This window comes from Centropristis striata, chromosome 7, assembly GCF_030273125.1.
Source record: "Centropristis striata isolate RG_2023a ecotype Rhode Island chromosome 7, C.striata_1.0, whole genome shotgun sequence".
NCBI lineage: Eukaryota > Metazoa > Chordata > Actinopteri > Perciformes > Serranidae > Centropristis > Centropristis striata.
The window spans coordinates 16,983,252-17,006,777 of NC_081523.1; the positions used below are offsets into that span (position 1 = coordinate 16,983,252).

The following is a 23,526-nucleotide window of genomic DNA, read 5'->3' on the forward strand; positions in this document are numbered from 1 at the left end:
ATGCACCCATTGCACTCTCTAGAGGGTGTTTTGATGAGTACAGACATCACGGGCTAACTGATTAGTGACTTCAAGAAGCTATGCATGATACAAGATAACATGAGATAACAGGCATGAGGTATTTGTCCGTACAAGCGATTTGTGTTGCCTCGGAACATGCACAGTGTCTTGGAGCTCCTGCTGCAGGAGGGTAGGGGGTTCGGGGTGGTGTTGCTTCATCATGTGATGCCACAGCAAGTCTCAGCAAGCTGGGGGAGCTGCTGTCATCAGGACGGATAGAATTCTACTGAAACAAGCTGAGTAACCTGTTTGAAACCGCAACCAAATCTTTGTGTTCCCGTCTGATCCTCCACCTGCCAGCTAATGGGACTGTCAGTATGAATAATATACTGTAGGCTCTCACACACAAACTTTCTATCCCACTTCTGCACAAACAAAAACACTGGCCTAGAGTGCTCCTCCCTCAGGAGCCCTCTTAAAAGGACGGAGCCATGACATAATGCTGTTGACTTTTATTGGGTAGAGAGCCTTAATGGAGGGGAGAGTAAAATACACGAGGGGGGAAACCAGCCTGTTGTTTCCTCGCTGGGTTCTTCTGACGGGAAAGAAAGAAGGCATAGGATTAGAAAACCTGCAGAGAAAGTAAGGTGCAAATAGCTGCAAACTGTTCGTGATCCACTCTTACACATCTCATATTCATCACTTCTCTTGGAGGTGATTCACTGCATGCAAGCTTCAGGAGTGCTAAGCCAGCAGCATTAGTGTTTACTGGCAATCAGGGTAACTGGTCACAGGTAATATTGTTAAGTTAGTAACCCAACGGCTCGAAATTACCAGAAAGTCTGTTTGCAGGATTAAAGAAAAACTACTGGCCCAATTTCATGAAACTAAAGGGTGTAGCATGGGCTGAGGAAAAAGCCATTACATTTTTGAGAGCACTTATTTTTACCGTCTGCGTAAAGCAATAATTTCCAGAGGGAATTAATAAGATGAGAGACATACTTTTATTCTTAATGGTGGACTTGATTAGTTTGGAAGACAATATCTATCCTGATGTTTCCGCATCGTCATATGCTAATTTGGTAGACACCACCCAACCCTATCTTCCGTATGAATTCATTCTCTATCAATATTATTATTCTCCGTCAACATGCAAATATTCTTTCAAATTGCATTCAAATTAAAGCAAGAGACAAACATATCTAGGCTATTTTATAATATTTGGCCCAATTTCCTGATTATTTAGTTCACTTTACAAAATAATTATTTCATGCGGAGATATTTTCAACACATTTGAAACTGAAAGAAACTTTTCTGCATCAGTAGTTAAAATCATTCTTGTGTGTGTGAGAATCCTTCAGGATTGAAGCACAAGGGCTTTTTCCTTGGCTCTCCATCTTCTACCAGCCGTTAAACATGGAGAAATAAGCCAAAGAAGAAGAAGAAGCAGAGATACCCGCTTCTCCATCGAATACACGCCACAAGGCTCGCTGTGTTTTGAGTAGGAGTGTGACTCATTTTTTCTTGAGTGGAAAAATTCAGCTCTCTGGCTCTTACTATCTCTATTGTTATTGCTGCCTCTACCCACACATACAGTATACATAACTCAGCCTGGATGCAACAAGTTCACGCCTGTTCTCCGGGGGTTGTCGAGTGGAATTCTGGGAAATATAGGAGATAATTATCTAAAGTAGAAGTAGACAAGGTGGGCTGAGGGAAAGTGGATGCAGAAAAAATGTGAATTTTAACAGCTCGTCACTAAAGTACTCCAGGAATGCGCTGAGCAGCCAAAGTGATGATATCTTTTTTCCCCATGTCAGACGTACAGGTGATTACTTATGCAGCATTTTGTCGTGTCTCGATGCATATACAGCCTGAAAATGTGCTTCCTGTGCTCTGCACTGCTGCCACATCTCTTTTAATGGAGCATCCAATGAATATTTGATGTGCATTAATCGTGGTATAATCAATACTGTGTCTTATGAAGCTTCCTCCCTAATGTCTCCAGTTGTATGAGGAGCCAAAAGCTCGACTCTGCACTTTTTCAACAGACTCATGGAAACTCGTGTACGCACACACAGCACGGTCAGCCGTTACAGGGCTTGAAATTGCATAAGCCATATAATTTAAGACAATAAAATGCAACTTAAATAAAAACTATAAACCTTGTTTATGTGTTTAGGAGGAAGAAATAGTTGTGTGTGTTTGAGACTATAGTCCCACATGCAGGTTATTTATGGGAAGCTATGGCCTGCGGAGTCTACAAAGAGGCATGAAATGTGCATGTTTTGGAACTGGTAGAGCCTAACTATATTGGGAAAACTGGACAGATATAACAAAATTATTTTTGGAATTTCTGTCTATCTCTATCTAGCGAGCCACCACACTGGAGTGGCACCATTGCATACGTAACAGGGTTGGTGGCTTCGCTACAGTTGAAATGGAGGAAAATGGAAAAAGAATTTGTGGTTTTGACCCTGGCTTAAACCACAGTAATAATATTTTCTAAAACCAGGAGCAATACAATAGAGGCCTCCCTTTTGTCTTCTTCTGTCCTCAGTCTCCATCTTTCAGTTTCAGTCATCTGTCACTGTCTCTACTGTGTCTTTTGAAGTCGACCAACCAACACCGTGATGTAACAACAGTTATGTCAATCGTTGAATAGAGTGGAAATCCATTTAGTAGATCAGCTTAACTTGGTTGACTGCTTTATTTACACTTAAAGTTGTTTATGAGTCAGAGAGTTTATGACCTTGTATAGTAAAAATGAATAAATGCCTGATAGCACCGGCTCTTCCTTGAGGCCTGCTGCGAGTTTGGAACAAAAGGGGAAAAAGGCAAACAAAAATTGCCCCAGAGTAAGGCTGAAAATGCTCCAGAGTAAAAGCTGAAACAGCAGCTTTCTTTCTTCAGCAGTTCAGCTCGCAACACACACACAAGTACTTTTTTTTTAGGGATGTTGCCATAACGGGGACAAAAGAACATGGAATGTCAACACAGGAGCAAGACGTGGAACAAACATCTTCATGAAGAGAGGGTGTGTGTTTGAGGACAAAAAGGAAATGGAAAACAGCGAGAGAGGAGGGCAATGTAATCACTTTAACCCTATTTCCGAGATGGGTTTTTGTGCACACACTCACACACACATGTTCAATAATGTCTGTCCACACAAAGTGCACCATGTGTTCCATCAGTTTGATAAGTTGGACCGTTTGTTTTCATTGGAAGCACTTTCCTCGATGTTTGCTCACTTGTGATGTAACTGCAGTTTCACTCGGAGCCAGAGGAAATAAAATCATCCGTCACAGAGATTTAGGATTACATTGCCATAATGTTCGCCCTATCAAAACATTTATGGAGGTGAACAAACACACTAACATCGTGTCAGAGCGTAGGAGTGTCCCATTATGGCTAGCTTCATGTGGACTATGCTCTGTCCTCCTGGATCTTTATGGATGAGCAAACAGCATGTATTACCCAGCATGCCCTGGGCTGTGTGTGTGGTGCTTTGATCGGACAGCCTGGTGGGTTATATAAGGTTATATAATTTCAGTCTATTGAATGTTTTTTCCCCTCTTCACATTCCATATTTTATGTATTTATAGAACAGGAAACTTGTGGCACATGGCTCTGTCCCAGACAGGAAATGTACCCAGCCTTCTGTTGCCTTTGAGATTGAGATTTCTGCCCTTGCATGCAAGTTTTCACACTGATTATCTTCCCACCGGGATTTTTTCATTCACTGAGTCATACCATCAAAAAGTGATGCACTGTAGTTTGTAGATAACCCACCTTATTGTAGGCCATGAGGAAGTTTATTACGATGCATATTGTTTGTTGTTTGACGGCAACCTCTAGGAAGTGTGACGACTATTGACCACAATAGACAACTTTTTCTGTGAAACCAAAAGTCAACGTTGTTATTTTTGGGGCTGTAAATGACATTCAGAAAATAGCAGAAAACTAATATTTGCTATGTAAAGATATAGTGGAGTAATGGCATCCTGACTAGAGAGTGAAGTCATATATAAGTCATATTTCGTGTGTTGTAATCCGAGGCGGCTGTGGTTCCGATCGTAGCGCTGTAGCCAACTGAACAGAAGGTTGGTGGTTCGATCCCTGTCTGCATATCAAAGTATGCAGATGCATGTAATTTGGCAGGTGGCACTGTGTAGGGCATAGCCTCGACCACCAGTTTATGAATGTGTGTGTGAATGGGTGAATGATAATGTGTGGTGTTAAAGCACTTTAAGTGATAGCCATGACTAGAAAAGCGTTATAGAAGTGCAGTCCATTTACCATTTAATTCAAGCGTTTTTTGCTGTGGTAGCATGCATGTGAGTCACATTGGGCTACCCAGTGTGTTTAAAAAAAAAGCATGCACTGAATTTGATAGGAATACATAATTGTGAGTCGGAAGGTGTTGCTTATTCAGGCGGAGACCTCTAGTGGCTGGGAGTGATGCAAGAAGTGAAGCAACGTAGTAGATATAAATACCAAACAAATCCATGTTGGTGTGAAGGATAGGAAGTGGAAGGATCTTGCGGCTTTAAGTTAACACGTAATTGTTGTGTATTTACGACTTGTGTTTTGCATACACAATGGCATGCACCCTTACCTGCAGCTCTAATGCAAATAAACTCCAAGTATTGAACAATTGAACATTGTGGGAGAGAAGGAAGAGGGAGACTTTGATAGAACAAAGGCGTTTATATCATTGTCTGGTGCTGGTTGGCTTCAGTGTGTCGGTAACTCACGGACCACCGCGGTGTGTTTCAACCATGAGATGAACATTTAACACAACAAATACCAAACAAATCCTTGTTGGAGGGAAGGATAGGAGGTGGATGGAACTTGCGACTTTAAGTTAACACAAAAATGAACTTCAATGTGTAGAGATGTTACGTTCTACATCACCTATGTAGCTGCTTCCAGTCGTCACATAAAGAAGTAGTTATTTTAACCTAAATCTGGACCTTTTCCTAGACTTAACCAAGTAGTTTTGGTGATTAAACTTAACCAAGAAGTTCTCTTTTACAACACTAATCAGGTTTAAAACTTTTTGCGTAAATAGAACCATCATATTACGTAAGATACCATATTAACCGTTCATGAGGATACATTGTTTCACATGGTTGTTCATTTATAAATTCACACTCACACACACACTGGCAGACACAGTTACTCTAGAGACAACTGTCACAGCTCACCAGCTCTGAGGTCATGGACCGGTTTGACCACCTCAGTTTGTATTAACACATTGCTCCTGCCCTTGGCTCGTTGCTATTTATAGCAGTAATGTTTACAAGGACATAAAGACAGAGAAATAGTTTTTTTCATGCTCTGTACAAATGTAGCTGTGAGCAACATGTCACATGCTGAACTTATGTCTGAATCAAACACATGTAGCTTTCATGCTAAACACAGCTACATTGTTAAGGTCAGGTTAGATTCAGGTGTTATTGTCAAGACAGCACACTTGGTGCACCAGGACACAGCTGTGCACCAGCACCGATACTGCTGATAAGATCTCTCTTTTATTGTCTATGACTGATTTTGAGTTTATGACCCCTCATTAAGTGGTTTAACATGTGACCCCCCACAGCAGCCTGAAGAATAGTCCACTGTTGCCAGAAAAAAAGTGTACGTCACAGATGTTTGCTTGGAGAGCGTTAGCAGATGTTATTTTTGTGATAATGAGGAATGCATAGACAGAGGGACTCGTTCAGGATGGTAATAAGGCGGCGGGACAGAAAAGGGCCGACATGACATCATGGTGGAACAGGGCAACAAAGAGCTTCTTCCTGCTATAGTCCTTCCCTTCTGCTCAGGTCTGGGCAGTGTTTCCCTCAGCTTCCTGTGGCATGCAGACCACACACACAAACACACACTTGCCACTGCTAAACCAAACCTGCTCACCCCGAAATGTCTTCCTTTTAATAACAAGTTACAAGTGCCAGATAAGACTTAAAGTCGGACTGAAGTTTTTTATATCAATGAAAAACGTGGACTGGATTTATTGTCGTGATTTTGGCTGGACTGCTTGTACCAGGCAGAAAAAATGATCAAGGTCATCATGTCCATATATGGTATATTTCCTGTGGTGTTTATGAGCATCGTAACCATTGAGCAACTTGAATGGCAATATATTTCCTGGTAAAGAACGATTGTCTCTCTAAACCCCCATGCTTAATGTTTAATATATATGTAAGGGCATTTTTGTGTTAACAGAACCCCAAGATTCAATTGTATTTCTTATTTTGGTTGTGTTTTTTTAATTTTTAATTTTCTTTAGAATCAAGAGTTTATCAGTCTTTGTAAGGGTTAACTTAAATTATTATCATTATATCAGTGGCAATAAATGGTCTTCAAATAAATGCTTTTTTAATTTTTAATTTTATTTATTTTTTAACATTTGTTCCAATTATTATTTTTGGGACAATATATATTGCCCAACACAAGTAGTTATTCTTGCAGGCCTGTGTACAGGAATATTTAATAAACTGGTAAAATATAATATTCCCTTTTTTACTAGTGCATCCCTGCTCATACTGTAAACATAGTAACATGCAAACATTTGCAGGCAATTTGCTGCACAACCCACAAAAAGTTGAAATGTGTGATCTATTCCCAAACATCTCTGTAGTGGTTTACAAGAGATGAATATCTAGTATGATGATTTTTTTTGCAATAAATCAAAACATTATGCTGTAAAGATTTGCTTTGCAGATTAGCAGGAATAGGATGTTTTACAGACAATGCAAACTTCTCTTCTACGCTCGATAGTGTGATTGTTGTGTATTTGCGACTCGTGTTTTGCATACACAATGACATGCACCCTTACCTGCAGCTCTAATGCAAATAAACTCCAACTATAGAACAATTGGACATTGTGGGAGAGAAGGAAGAGGGAGAGTTTGAGAGAACAAAGGCGTTTGTATCATTGTCTGTTGCTAGTTGGCTTCAGTGTGTCGTACCTCACTGACCACCACGGTGTGATTCAACCGTGTAGCCGACATTTAACACATCAGACAAAGGAGGTGATGTTAGAATAAGATAATCAGAAAGGTAAAATCAATTGTTTGTGAACAAGAATTGAATTTTAGATCTGTGCAGGGAGGAGATGCGCTCTACCAAAACCTCACCTTTTGCACAGTGTAGGTGTAGAGAAGAGCACATTTTCACAGCGCTCCTCTCTGCCAGCGCTCACACTTCACATTCTGTTGCAGATGTTGTTGTTACTTATACGCCAGATGCACAGTGTGAGCTTCAGGATGTGGTTTCGGCTGGTTGTCCACAGTCGATCTGACTGCACATCTGGAGTGACAGTGTAAGTGGAGGTGCTTGAAACCTCACGTGTCTGTGTGTGGGTTTTAGTTACACACTGGTTAACGTCCTGCTTTCTTTTGTGTGTCAACACTTTATGAATATAACAGCTAAGCAGGGATGTTTTTCAATGTGTGGATGGACGGGGCCTGCAGAACTGCCTGAGTCGGTTAAATTGAGCATGAGGACATTACTAGAGAGAGGTCACAGTAGAAGCACTGTGCACACACACACACACACACACACACACACACAGAAAGATGTTTGGGATGCCGGTAACCCCCTGGTGTCGCGCCAGACGGATGTCGTTCCCTCTCTGACCTTATTTTTGCTTCACTTGACATGCCTTCATGATGTCAAAGCTGCTAAGCAGAAACATAAATAAAGGGCGGCGACCACACTGCCCTCATGGAACAAATTAGACTGACAAGTTCCTGTGTGAAGCGAACCCACGGCGCAGTGCATATTTCTACTCATGTGTAAGTGACAGACCATGAGAGAGTGAGAACTGTCTAATAGAGAATGGGGGAGTGAGTACAAGAGGCTTTATGGATGACATTTACGAGCATATTCATACAGTTTTGTTAAACATGAATCCAGAGTTGCAAATCTGCACATAAAACACTTCAAAGTGCTGCTGTTTCCTGCATCAAACCCTGATTTTAAAATCTCAGTGCTTCCTTTTATGTTGATATTTACAACCCTTTCTGTAAACTTCCCTCCCCAGACGTAGTTTGTTACATCCCGCCAGAATATTTCCCCTTCAGCGAGCAGATATACAACAGCTGAAGGCCACCAACAATGCAGCACAGAATCTGAACTCATTTGAACTGATTAAGGGCTCTATTTTTTTAGGGCCGCAGACATCAGAGATGTCAGAAGACAGGAAATTGTGTGTTACATCCAGATGGATGAGTCTCTTATGTGGAGATGAATAATTTATGCATGATATTTGCATGTTTGTGGGAGCGGTTGGGTGTTTTCGCATACAGAATTTTTAGTTCTTTGCACCCAACAGACCTCCGCTGTTTCTCATATTCCTTCCTGTAATAAAGTGGTTAGTTACAGCTGGACACATTAAACATGCTGACAGGCATAGTGGTAAGATTGCCAAGCAGTTTGGATGTTGTCATCTTCACAGACTTTCCCACGCCCTAACTTTTTATTTTTTCACACACAGTGAAGAACATTTAAATATCATATTATTCTAATAGTTTAGGTTCATATGTATATTTTCTGTTTCTACTACAACGTGTTTACATGCTTCAATGTTAAAAAATGCACTTCCATACTTTCCGTGGCTGCTCTACCTCTATTCACCCTGTCTGAGACGCTCTGTTTCAGCACCTGTCTCTTTAAGCCCCCTGTAAAGAGATGACGTTTGGCGAGGGAGGAGTATATCTCTGAAATGGAGGAGAAGACATTTGCCAAAAGGACAAGGCGTCACCTGAAACAAAGCTTTGATCTGTTAGAGAGATCAAGGGTTATATGCCATCAATTGTTGATGAGATAACCGTGCCACGTAGAGATCACCTGCTGGCTGCTCACATTGGGCAGTGCATTGAGGAGATGAACCAATTTCATTAATCAATTACAGTTTGCATTGTTGTTTGTATCAGACATAAAGGCCGCTATCGCCACTTCAGTCTGGTGGGGACCCAGTGTCTCTGTGCCAGCCATCACGGTTGCCTAGAGAATGACTGTAATAAGTATGGTGGCACTTTTTACTCTGAAAAAAACACCAATGAAAGCTTCTATACCAAATTCTACCCAATCAAACATGTTCCAGCAGGAACGTGATCCCAAACTTAACAACATTTGCAAAGAAAATTCCCAGTTTCCTTGATGTTTAAATGTAGCTTCATTTAGATTCAAATTCAGATTACCTTATTGTCCATTCAATTTGTATATAATAGACATTTGTCTTTGACGCTGGCATACAAAACGACAACACACACCTTGCACACATTAAGCAGTGCATGCAATTGAAACAGTCTACTAATGTGAATGGAGCAGATGACCATATATAGATTATAAGCTGACGTCATCGTGAGCTGAGAGTGAGTTAAAAATCTGAGGTTTGAGTTACTTTGCGTACATTAACAGTATTTTTTTTTAAACTTTGGCCCGTTTAATATGAAAAGCCAACATATCAAACATACTTTTTAAAATTGTTCTTTTGTAATATTAAAAATGTTCTGAGACACTGAATTTTAGGTCTTCATTAAATGTAAGCCATAATCATATATTTAGAAGAAATTAGATAAATTAAGACATGAAATGTTTCATTCTGTGTGTGTGATGGATCTATATAATGTCTAATTTCCACTTTTTGAATTGAATCACTGACATAAATAAACTTTTTATTATATTCTTATTTATTGAGATTCACCTGTATATATGACAGAAAATAAGGAAAAGCCCAATAACGTTTTATGCAACCTTATAATTAACCCACATTTGGCTAAATGAGGCCCCTTTACCGAACACCATCTTCACCAACTGGTTTCAAGAGAAATCTGATGGGTTTTCTGATTTATAAAAAGCTGAAAAAATATGTTCCTGCAACAGAGGCTATAGATGTCACTTTGGTTCATTGTTAAAAAAGGAAGGGAACCACTGATGGATAGCAATGTTCTGTTTATACGGCCATAAACTTGTGACCTTATCCAACCCTAAAACAAAGAGGGCTGATGGGCCTGAAGTGGCAGATGAGGTCAGTCACTGGCTGCCAGCGAGAATGTAGAGGTGATGGTGACAGAAAATCCACAACAGAGTATGAAGAGAAAAAAAGAAGCTGGATTACAGGAAGCGGAGAAAGAACTGAAGGTGATGGTAGGATAGACGAGGAAGGGGGGAGAGAGAAATAAAAATAAATAGGTTTGGAGAGCAGTGGGAAGGAAAAAAACAGGACACACAAAGCAAAAGAGGAACTACATTATTTGTGGTTGTCTCAGCATTGTGTAGAAGTTGAATGCCTGGGTGGAGCACAGATTTTTGGTACAATTATTTGACATGCCGTTGACCCTCTACAGGAAATCTATGCCATTCGGTGGACGCTTTTATCCACAAATGCCTTACAGTAGCGTTCATTTTTAGCATTGGTGGCCCCCGTGGGGAATGACCTTCACTCACTGTACGTCATGTTTTTATTAAAAGAGATTAATATATTGGCCCACACAGCGACACAGCGGAGTGGTTTTACTATGGACCATAACTTTACTTATTAACTGCTTTCAGAGAACAACTGGTGCTTAAATAAGGAAGTGTGCCTGTTTATAGCTTGTTTAGGCTACAGTAATGTTGATGAGAAGCAGGTGCTGCGAGTTAATGATTCTCTTAAGGGATATTTTGACTTGAGTTATTAATACATTCATGCATGGTGCTTGTCTATGGTGATATGGCTGCCACTCCGTCAGCTGTAGTGAAGCAAGATCCTTTATCAAAAATCATTCCCTATAGCTGAAGTTATAATAGGGGTTCATATAAGCCTCATCTTATGCTGCGGGTCAAATTGAACCATTTTCAAGTTTAAAAATCTAAAAAAAAAAATATTTAAAAGTATTTTTTCATTTAAAAAAAATCAATGTAATGTAAAACCATTGTATTTTATATGTAGGTCTTTCCAATGTACATTAAAAAAGTTTTAACATTGTATATTTTTAAATGAAAAACAAGTGAATTATTCTCATTAGACCTGATATTTGAGAAGTAAAGAACACCATTGCACTGAATATTGATTGAGATGGTTAGTTATGGAGTTATTAATGAAATATAAAAAATGTTTATTAGGATTTTTTAGTTTCTGACACTTTTGGATAAGTCCCGTGTTATTGCTGTTCCTGAAAAAACGAACATAGCAGGAGGGTTAAGCCTGAAAGCCTTTTTTTGTGGATTTTGCAGCTCAGAAGTGTGGTGAAAATTGTGTTATTCTGCTGTAACATTATTAAATTAAGCTGCAGTCATTGAGTTTTGCGCTAAGTCTCTATGCAGATTAACAACTATTTTGCTTTTTATTACATGACAGCTTTGCTATTTACTGAATTTTATGGACCGTTTTAAACGAATCACTGCTGTTTCAAACACTTTAAAAATTACCGTACAAATTAAACTACTTTGCTGTGTATAATTTTGAATACACTTGGACTACAGTAGGCCTACTGTCTATAAAGCTACATGTAGTTCAAATTATATTTAGCTTTTAGTGTAAAACAATATTGGGTTATTTACAAGTACAGTAACATATAGTACAGATGGGCTTTAAGCCACAACTTGTAAGTGGTTTCAGTGCATTTGTAAATTTTTAACAGGCCTCAAAATAAAGTGGAAGATATCAATTTAAAACTGGTAGCAGACTTACTGCAAAGCAAAGTATGGGAGTAAAGTAAAAAAATCAAAAACAAACCTATAGAACTATCATAGTTTTAATTTTTAGCTATGAAAAGACCCCCAGTAGTCACTGTTAGTAGACTGCTAGATAACTCTAGGCTTATTATTTCATTAGCACTTTGCGTTCTGATGAGCGGCAAAGTGGTTTTCGCTGTAATTGCATAAAACTGCACAAAAGACACAAAAAACATGCTAGAGTTGGGGTAAAAATCGATACAGCATAGTATTGCGATATTTTACGTGGCAATATTATATCAATTCAATGCCGCCAAGTATCCATATTAAGCGTTCTGCCAGGACCCATTTTTAAGTTTAAAAATCTTTTTAAAAAATAGTTTAAAGTATTTTTTCATAAAAAGAAAAAATATCATAAATATTTTTTTGTGCTCGCCAGCAGGCCATTAGTATTTTCGCCTTTTTTTTCAGGGGCCGTAGCGGGCTCATTTTTAGGAATATGCTGGAGATACTGGTATCATATGAAACTAGAAGATCTAAAGAATCTATAGGCACCATGTGCATCAGGATATTGTGTGAAGTTGTCGAAATAACGCTGCAAATTTAGGCCTTTTATGTTTCATTCAAAAAAATTCAGAGCAGTGAAGCTTAAAGTTGAGGAAGTTTCATAAAATGCTGCAGTTGTTGTCATCCATACATGTTTGATATGGGGCGGCTTGGCTCAGTTGGTGGAACGTCATCTACTGATTGGAATGTTGTTTGTTCGATCCCCGACCATGGCAGCCTACATGTCGAAGTATCCTTGAGCAAGATACTGAACCCCAAATTGCTCTTGATGCTGCGTTCATCAGTGTGTGAATGAATTCCTGATGGTGGCAGGTGGCACCAGTGTGCCCTGATAACCTCGGCCACCAGTATGAATGTGTGTGTGAATGGGTGAATGAGCGTAGTGTTCAGTGTGCTTTGGATAAAAGCGCTATATAAGTGCACCCCATTAACATTTGATATCAGTTCAGTTTGACTGAATACTCTGTTGGTCAGTCTGTGGGTTTGACTCACATTGTGGAAAAATAAAAAGACTGAAGTGAGATGAATAGACTGAGATTTTTTCTCTAATTTGACGAAACAATTCTTGATTGAATTTAATTTTGTTGACACAAAATGCAGTTAAACAGTTAAATCGCATCATATTGTATCGCAATACTCACCAAAATGCTCAAAATCGCAATAATATCACATCGTGACTCAAGTATCGGGATAAAATCGTGGGGTCTCTGGGGATTCCCACCTCTCAAACATGCTAATTTGTGTTTCCGATAATCTTGAAATTGTTGACTGTCATCTCATTTTTTTCATTAGAAGTCCAAGTGAGTGCATCATGTAATATCACAAAGGCAACGCAGCGTATTTGACGTTAACAGATGCATTTCACACAGCAGCAGAGGGAGGGATGAGGCAGTAATGCAGGGGGATTGATGGGAAAACCTGTGAAAGCTTTCACTCAGTGGCTCCAGCATGACGTAGTGCCTCTCACATTCCTGGGTTATTGCTTAAAGATGTCTACTTGTCATTGCTTCTCCTGCTCTCGTTCTCTAAGTGTTGCCTCTTGGAGCCGCTCGCAGCCAATTTCCACTGCAGAGAGCGGTTAAAGGAAATCCCTGTCAGTTCATTAGAGCGGTCGTTGCTTATGAAGAAAAAAAAATAAAACTGAAACAAACATGACGTAAGGCACAGCAAGCTGGAATGGATGGAAATCAAGTGAAATAAGTTCTCATGGTTTAAAACAGTATACGAGAGGACAAGGCAGAGGTGATTTTAACATGGTTTAGATGGGAAATGGGGAGGCGGTCAAATGTGACAGGCAAGATAAATAGAATTAATGGATGACTGCACAGAAAGTTTCCTTTATAGATCTAAGGATGTGAGAGTAAGTGATTTTAGTTCATCATGGTGTTACGTTGCTGCAGGAAGCTGATGCGCAATTATTCAGAGCCGAGGAATTCAGTCTGGCGAAGTCCCGGGTTCTGATGGGAACTGAGCCGGTCAGAATAGGCTTTCTGTCTGTCTGCCTGTCTGTCTGTCTGTCTGTCTGTCTGTCTGTCTGTCTGTCTGTCTGTCTGTCACACAAAAACACACAGACACACACACACACACACACACACACACACACTGTTCCACTTTTCAGAAAAGCTACTGAGTGAGGAAGAAAGTCAGCAGAGAGAGGAGAGATTTACAGAGGAAGTGAGACGTAATCTATGAATTATATATACACACTGAGACTATGATTTCATTCAGGGAGAGCCCACACACACTTTTTCCCGCTCCTCTCACCCATTAGGCCTTACTTTGCTCCTCACTGATGAAAACAAACTTTGACAACTTCATGAAGTTCTGTCATTTTAACACTTTCTCCTCTTGTTTTTTCGCAGGTGGAGGAGGAAAGCGGAAAGGGAGGAGCAAAAAATGGAAGGAGATCCTTCGCTTCCCTCATATAAGCCAGTGCACTGAGATGGGAAATGACATCGGTACGTGTTTGTGTGCGAACCCTCATCTGAAGACGGTGCGTTTGTGTTATTGTGTCTAAAAAAGGCTTAAAGTGTGTGTGTGCTTTTTGTTTTTGCAGATAGGGACTATGTCTGCCTGTGTGAGAAACAGCCTATCGGACGGCTTCTTTTCCGTCTTTACTGTGAGACCAGATCCAAACTGCATCGATGCATCCAGCTGCTGGACGCAATGGTATACACACACACACACACACACACACACACACATTTATTGGCCGTCCCGTAACCAGAAGTTTGCCATTGCGAGCTGTAATATCCCCATGAAAATGTGGGGCAAGTCAATAATCAACTCTCTTTTAATAATTAGACTGCCATCAAAGTGTCTGAACAAAGCATTTAATAAGAAATACATTTGGAACACCCAAAAACATGTTGGTCTATTTTGTCAAGTTTAGTCATTTCAGTTACATATACATTTTCCATCTAATTGGTTGAATTCTAACATAAAATAAAAAGTACCATTTATGTAATCAAATTTTAAAAAAACTGAGATGATACACTATATGAAATGTATGTCACTATAGCTAATAAAATTGACCTAATTTACATTGATCAAGTTTATGTAATTACTGCTAATAAATTCTTTGTATCTAAAATGTTTTCTAATAACACATTTCTATCCAGTTTAATTGATTTGAGTTTAATTTGCTTGGTCACATAAATAAACAGATAAGTAATTACATTAACGTTGATTAAACGTTTGAAAATGTAAACATTTATAAATGCACTGAGACCACCAATAAGTTGTGGCTTAGAAGCCTGTTTACTGTTAATTAAAGGTAAATTAAAGTTTATATTATTAATGGTATAACTGTTATGTATATGTATGTGAACAGGCAAATTAAAGTTAAATCATTTCAATTGGACAGAAATTTGTAATTGAAATAAACGAAAGAAAAATGTAAATTAGGTCAATTTTATTAGCTGTAGTGACATACATGTCTTATAGTCTATTCATATCAGGTTTAACATGCATAAACAGAACGATCATTACATAAACTTTATTCATTTTATGTTGCCCTGTCTGGGACAAAAAAAGATGGCGTGCACCGTACTCTAGTTACATTTATACAATGTTACATTTACGCCATATTTTCTGGCTGAACCTGACCCAAACCTGAACGTCATTTGTAAATATTTGTCTGAACCCGGCCTCACCCTCCAGGACACACAGGGCGGTTATCCACGCTCTGATGTAATGACAATGTGCAAATTTATGACCATTTTGCAGGAATTTTGAAGAATCAGCTGGAACATTGAAAACCCAGCTTGAATTGGAGTTTTTGTGATCATTTACCTTATGCTAGCTCAGTAAATCTGATAAATCGTGTTAAAAAAACAGCTTTCATTCCAGCCAGCAAAATCTGCAGGAGAAAGGAAGAAACCTGCTTTTGTTTACGTCTGTGTGAATTCTAGAGCCCAAGTAGTAAATCTGTCCCCATTATTGTAAACCAGAGTACAATAGAAAGCCTGACAGGCATAGCAACAGCAACTAACAGGGGAGGGGCTTAGTGAGCGGTCAATTCCCGCAGTGTTCCCAGGTGTGACTATATATTTAGAGTAGTGGGAAAAGCAGCACTCTATCCTGGATGAATGCAGGTCTGGAAAACACCCCATCCACTTTATCCAGCTCTCACTTTCATTACAGCGTAGCCTCAAAGTGCCTCGATGCTGGATCATGCAGCCAGAGGAGACAATTAAACTGAGTAGTGATTATTCAACCAGCCAGATCCCCCTCTTCACCCAGTTTGTTGCCCCCCTGATCTCTCTCTCTCTCTCTCTCTGCGTCTAGACTGAATAGCTCCCACATGACACATTTAAGTCTTTATCTATGCCCAGAATATCTTTCCGGGCATGTGACAGGACAGAAAGGACAGCATTGTTTCCCACACCACCCTTTCCAATCTCAGCACCCCCGACACCCCCACCTCTTCTTGGCCCCCTTGTACCAGCCAGCCCCTAAAACTGACCGTCACCCTCTGCAAGGGGGAAACCACTAACAGGCACTAACCCTAAACACATGCTTGTATTAATTCTGCAAACTCTCGGACAAACTCTGAGGCCACGCTCAGTGTTGAGCTTGATACTCACCTCTTTACTGACAATAAACCAGCCCTGAGGGTGATTACAACCAGGCAGGTGCTCGTGTTTCAAGTGATTAAATTACACACGATTCCTGCATGGTGTTGAGGTTTACTAGAAACAGTTTTGTTACGTAATGTAGTCATCGAGCATTTCCAGAAACTATAAAAAAAAAAAGGTTCATTGCTTTGTTCATTTTTTGAGAAATCTGGAAACATTTTGTGTACAGTATGTCGGTGTAAGGGCTGCTTGATTATGGCAAAAATCATAATCAATTATTTTTGGTCAATTGAGATCTCGATTATGTAACATGATTACTCATTGCATTTGGAAACATGCATTTATGGAACTTTTTTTTTCTTTTTTTAAAGCTTTTTTTGGTGGATTTGGTTAAAAATAAATAAGCTTGACTATGATGTAATGTTCCACAGCCTACTGAAAACTGCATATTCAATTTATTTAAAAAAAAAAAAATAGATCAATATATGTTGTGTTGCACTGCCACAACCTGCTGAAAACTTCTAAACATATCTTCAACATTTTGGTAAACTCTTCAACATATTCCAGTCAGTAACTCAGCAAAAAAAGGCACGCTGTAAATGAAAGTGGTGAAACTATATTAGAAACACAAGACAAAAGAAGAGCATTATTGTGAAACAAAATGTGACCCAGTAATGGTTTTATCTCCATAATTTTTTTATTGTTTTTCCTATTTTGTGGGAGCCAAAACTGTAATTTAAAACAACACAACCAGTAAGAAAAAAAGTGTGTGTGTGTGTGTGTGTGTGTGTGTGTGTGTGTGTGTGTGTGTGTGTTTGTGTGTTTGTGTGTGTGTGTGTGTGTGTGTGTGTGTGTGTGTGTGTGTGTGTGTGTGGCACAGGAAGGAATGTGCTCGGGGGGTTCCAGTGGTTCCTCTTACATCATGAGAAGGTGTGTGTGCATTCAATATAGTGTGTGTGTGTGTTGGATCCCCTCTGCTTCCAAAAGGCTAAAGGGGCGTCTTCTTTTCCCTTTGGCTGACCCCCCACCGGCAAAGGGTGGGAGTCAGACAGCTCATTTACTCTGTATGTGTGTGTGTGTGTAATTTCTCTGGAGCCTCTGATAACAAAGACTCAGTTAATCAACACTTGGCAGCAATCACAATTCGTTCTTAACCCCCCCCCCCCCCCCCCCCCTTTTCCTCGCTCTCTCACTTTGTCTGTCTTTGTGTCTTTCAGTCATACTACTCCTATATATTTACGTTTGTATGTGCAGTATGTATTTATTTCTGGACTTCTTTGGCTTTGTTCTGAAGTGTCAGTGACGCTGTGGCTTTTTAAAGCCTGTTTTTCCTTAAGCTCCAGGCTTATGTGTGTATGTACTGAATATATACATGAGTGTTTGTGTGTGTGTGTTTTGTAGTGGAAAGCTGGTGACGCTGGTGTGACACACTGTGACACTCCAGGACCTCAAGGAATCCCGTCGTGTTTACTGTGTGGTTGCTAGGCAACACAGGACCATGTTGGAAAAAAGCCACTGACAGAAAGAGTTGGGCCAGCGTGCAGCACAGGCGCCATTTTGCCCCCCCCACACGAACCCGGTCTCTTTTTTTTTTTCGAAGTTAAAAGTGCTGGCTAGGAAATGCGTCAGGGCGCTCTTCATGCCGTTGCCTCTGCGAGATGTTCAATATGTCCAGCGTGTAAAGCCAAACCCGTCTGTGTCAACAGCTTCGTATGTTAAAACCACGCAGCCAAGAGCTGCATATGTTTATGTGTGAGTGACAGCGACACACAGATACAGACTGAGAGGTGTGTGTCCTCGTCACCACCAAACAGCAACTATTCCCTCATACAAGTTTAACTTTTTTTTTTTTAATCATGAAAAGCAGAGAGATAATTTTTTACCATGTTCACACTTGGAAAGCAGATAGAGGATCATTAAACATCAGTACTTCTTTTTAGAGGATATAATTTAATTCTCCTGTTATGTTCGATTCTCAAGAACAGCATAATGTTTAATTTTCTAAAAGTGTCGGAAACCCAAAAATCCCAATAGACATTGTTTATATTTCATCATTAACTCCATTACTAACCATCTCGATCAATTTTTAGAGCAATGGTGTTCTTTACCTCTCACAGATCATGGTTCAATGAGGATAATTCATTCGTTTTTCATTACAAAAAAAGCATGTTAAAACTTTTTTATGTACATTTCAAAGACCTACATATAAAATACAATAGTTTTACATGACATTGAGTTTTAAAAATAAATATTTTACATTTTTTAATTTTTCTTCATCCCAAAAAATGCTTTTAACTTTTTTTTTTCATTTTTACTTTATTTTATAACTTTGAAATTGGTCAATTTGACCCGCAACATAACAGGAGGGTAAAGTAATATGTCCCTCATCTGAGCAGACGTCTTCTGGTTGCACTGCACTCCTGCAGTTACAAATGTTATTAATGTGGAGGGCTTATGAGAGATAAGAGACAATTCGACAGAAGTTTTCATTTGTTCAAACTTGAATTGCAGATAGAGGTGGACAGGCAGGATTATGAAACAACATCAGTACTTTTTTAGAGGACATACTTTAACTCAATTTGTCACTTACACTGTTGTTACATATATATATATATATATATATATATATATATATATATATATATATATACACACATTTTTTTTTCTTCAAATGTATTTCTATATTTCCATATTTCTATTTTATTTTTATTTGTACATATGTCTATTTACTTAAGACTTGTTGCAATTATATTTTATATTGTTGTATATTTAGTATAGCATGCTTTTTAAAAAATCCTTATCTTATTTACATACTTTCTATATTTATTTATTAAACAGCAGCAACTAAACTAATAGTGGGGCGGATTAGCTCAATATTTTACAACAATCGTTCACTTTGTGATAAAAGCATGAAATTTGGTAGATGTGTTGGTGAATATGTTTCGAACAAATCTGGATATTGGGCCACCTCAAAAGCGCCCCCTAGTGGCCGTGGCAGGCATTTGTTATACGAATAAATCAATGATGAATAAAAACTGCCCTTTTAATAATACCAACTGGTGATGAATTGTATATTGTTGGAAAGCCTGATTAGTCACCTTTACAACGAGGTACAGCTTGTAAGGATCGTGCATTCATGGAATGAGCAACGGGGCTAAACGTGTGGGTAGCACCCCCCAAAAATGTGCATCCCCTGTGTAGTGGGGTGGATTAGCTGAACAATCGTTCATTTTGTGATAAAAGCATCAAATTTGGTACACTCATTGCTGAATACATGTGTAATGAATCTGGATATTGGGCCATCGCAAAAAAAATTCTGATGGCTGTGGCGGACATTTTTAAAAATGGCCGCCGGTGGTTACTGGCGAGGAATGCTTTGCCTACCCTACAGCTGCTGTTTCATGTTTTCAGCACCACAAATATAATTTAGAGACATGTTAAAGTGACAAAAGCTTTATTACAGTCTAATAGAAAAGAACATTAACTTTGTATAACATTTTATTAGGTCTTGATATTCCCATTCACAGGCTACGGCCTCCTCTTTGGCTTGTATTCTTCTGTTGCTCCTTAAAAAGAAAAAATAATTTTCAATATTGTATGACCTGCAACAATAAAAACAAAACACATTTAGACAGAGAAAAAAATCATACATTTTAAAAATTCTACTAGGGTTACTTGTAGCAGGTTACTCTTTCTGGCAAAATCCTTGTACTGAGGTGTGTGACTTAGTCAGGCGGCTTAGCCAAATAAAGGGGACACGCCGGACAAAAGCACCACATTTTTTTCCACATACTCTCTATCATTATAGGTTTCAATTTTTAGTAGGAGCCACTTCATCAAGATTGCGGTGATGGCAGCCATATAAAGTCTATGAGAAATGCTATATCTTCCAAGCCACTTAGAAGGTCAATCTTGGTGTCAAAATATACATTTTCTGGGTCCAGGAATCATTTAAAGCTATTGAGAATATCACTAGATGATTATTTGATCAAACAGATATATTCATTTTCACTCAGACTGGGCAACTTGCTTCAAGTGCTGCAGCAGGGTATCCTGAGTTGAAACTGTTTGGAATCAATGTTCACGGGAGAGTGTGGATTAGCTGCCATGTACACTGCTCAAAAAAATCAAGGGTACGCTTTCACCTCATGTCAGATCTTGATCAACAAATTATTTACAGTGAGTCATCCAGTGATATTCTCAATAGCTTTAAATGATTCTTTGACCCAGAAAATGTATATTTTGACACCAAGATTGACCTTCTAAGTGGCTTGGAAGATATATTGGTTCTCATAGACTTATGGCTTATGGCTGCCATCTCCTATCTGCAATCTTGATGAAGTGGCTCCTACCAAAAGTTGAAACCTTTGGTGATAGAGAGCATGTGGAAAAATTTTGGTGCTTTTGTCCGGCGTGTCCCCTTTCTTCTCAAATCTGGTCCTAAGCCGCCTGACTAACTGTGATGGAGTTATAAAATACATTTAAAAAAAGAAAAAAAGAACCACATGGGCAAAGGAGACATTACATATAGTGTGTGTGTGTGTGTGTGTGCAGAGAGGGATGTCCACATTCCACAGGACATAATTTAACAGTGTCTTAATAAGCTTTCACACCCAACAGCCACTGATACATGTTCCAAGCTAACTAGCTAGCTTAAGTACCTATTTTTGCTATCTTGCTAATTTACTTTTCCGCCAAGGCCCATGATGATTGTTTTTCTCTTTAGCCTTTATGATGTTCATAGCATATTTTATTCATAATTATAACAGGTGAAATAAAATATTTAGACATACCTTGATGGACAGTCCACTGCACTGCTTGTCCCAGGAAGCAAATGCTAGCTAGCTCATTTGCTAGCTAGCTCGATGGCTAGCCCGAATGTGGTGGGGCAGGAAAAATAACTGAAAGAGTGTCTAACTGGATTTTTGTTAATTTAATATGTGTATTTACATTTTTTAAATTACATTTGTATATTTAGTTTACATTTTTAAAATATTTTAAGAAATAATTTAAATATTTTTTGTAATTTTAACGAAGAAAATGACTGCTATGGTCACTAGGGGGCGAATTTGCGATGGCCTAATATACAGATTTGTTTGAAACATATCCACCAACACATCCACCAAATTGTGTGCTTCTATCACAAAATAAACAATTCTTGTGATTTATTGAGCTAATCCGCCCCACAGGGGATGCACATTTTTGGGGGGTGCTACCCACACGTTTAGCCCCGTTGCTCATTCCATGAATGCACGATCCTTACAAGCTGTACCTCGTTGTAAAGGTGACTAATCAGGCTTTCCAACAATATACAATTCATCACCAGTTGGTATTATTAAAAGGGCAGTTTTTATTCATCATTGATTTATTTGTATAACAAATGCCTGCCACGGCCACTAGGGGGCGCTTTTGAGGTGGCCCAATATCCAGATTTGTTTGAAACATATTCACCAACACATCTACCAAATTTCATGCTTTTATCACAAAGTGAACGATTGTTCAGCTAATCCGCCCCACTATAAAGCTATTTTCTATTTTCTGATTCTGGTTCAGCATATGTACCTCAGACGACTTCTGGTTGCACTGCAGTCCTGCAGTTACAAATGTTATTTAAGTTATTAATGTGGAGGGCTTTTGAGTTTCCCGGTTTCTAATAAGGAACATGTCTGCAGAACCAGGAAAAAGGAAAAAGTCTGCAGTTAAAAATGTATTGAATAATACATGCATTAATTGTTAAAAGATTGATTCTGGATGCACTGCAGGTTTTTTCCAGATGTCAGAGGTTGAACAGTGCATTGGAGGGGACTTCTTTACAAATTAAATAACCTAAAAAAGATAAGGAATCATGGTGAAGGAGGATATAGTGATATTTGACAAACTGGCAACCCAAAAGTTCTCATTAATATCACACAGCTGACCTTTAAAGCATTAGTAAATTATTTATGAACCCTTATAAATGGTTAGTATAAATATATAAAAGGTGACTTATTAGAAAGTGGCACCCACAAATAAATATTTGCATCTACTACGATACATGTGGGTCTTGACACACAGAGGAGGAAGTAAATTCTTTTCATATGTTGAATACTCTAATTAAAGACGGCTCAGGTTGTTAATGATCTGATTTATTTTGTTCTTTAGGAAGACTATGAGGTGACACCTGATGAAAAAAGAAAAAGCAGAGGGGACCAGATCATCAAGACTTTTCTCTCAAAACAAGTAAGTGTCTTTATCTACACACAAGTCTCAACAGTTTGTTATAAAAGTGAATTTAGAAACCTTTTACAGTGACAATGTTGTTGAGTTACAGCTAAATAAAAGGCTTTCTAGCTCTTACAAGGGTACTTAAAAGGCTTAAGTAATTCAATGTAGATTAAATGTAGAAAAATAAAAATGTAACGCTTGCACATAATGCCTTGACACTGCTGCGGAGTTGTGTTCGTTTCTTCTTAGTGTGATGTAGTGTGTGCAATAAAAAGTAATGTATTTGTGTATGTGTGCACGTATGTCACTGTGTGTGTTTACATGTGTTGACGCAGTCACCTCAGCATGTAGACATAGCGGAGGTTTTTGCAGACCAGTGCAGAGAGAACCTCGAGCTGAGTCCATGTAAGGAGATTTTCAGCAACTGCCGCAAGTGAGTCGCCTCTCTGTCTTTTTTCCCTCTCACCTGTCTGCAGGACTGTCACCTGATTTCTGTTTTCTCACCTAATGTTATGTATGTAACACACAACACAGGTGATAGAATTCGAGCATGCATTATATTCTCTCAGTTGTAATTGTTTTGTGTTGGACCAGGACCGTTCATGACTATCTGAGTGGAGCTCCGTTCTTGGACTACCAGAACAGCATGTACTTTGACCGATTCCTGCAGTGGAAGATGCTGGAGAGGTACGAAAATGAGCAGTTAGTTAGGAGTACTTCACATATGAAAATGTCCAGTTGTATGTCAGTTTCTCACCATGTGTTACTTTAAATTAAATGAATCCTTGATGAACTTAAGTCAGAGTCTAAAGATTTGCATTTATCAATAGCAAAACTACATCAAAACATTATTTTTTTTGTAGCACGCCTGCACAGGCATGAGGCAGTTTATTCATTATTTTTTTAAGTGTAATGTGATTTAAATAGAAGGAGAAGGAGAAGGAGAAAAAAGTTTGGTAAATTAATAAATAAAACCTTGAATATAGTTTTAATATAGTTTACTTAA

At 38.8% G+C, this 23,526-nt stretch overlaps 1 protein-coding gene across 1 annotated transcript in view; it reads left to right on the forward strand.

Annotated features, from left to right (window-relative positions):
• The window catches only part of grk5l (G protein-coupled receptor kinase 5 like), a 36,577-nt gene that overhangs the window by 6,373 nt on the left and 6,678 nt on the right, over positions 1-23,526 (forward strand). The window contains exons 2-6 of the mRNA XM_059337216.1: positions 14,100-14,195; positions 14,294-14,406; positions 22,458-22,535; positions 22,856-22,953; positions 23,115-23,207. Of these exons, the coding sequence (XP_059193199.1) occupies positions 14,100-14,195; positions 14,294-14,406; positions 22,458-22,535; positions 22,856-22,953; positions 23,115-23,207 (478 nt within the window). The remainder of the gene's footprint in view (positions 1-14,099; positions 14,196-14,293; positions 14,407-22,457; positions 22,536-22,855; positions 22,954-23,114; positions 23,208-23,526) is intronic.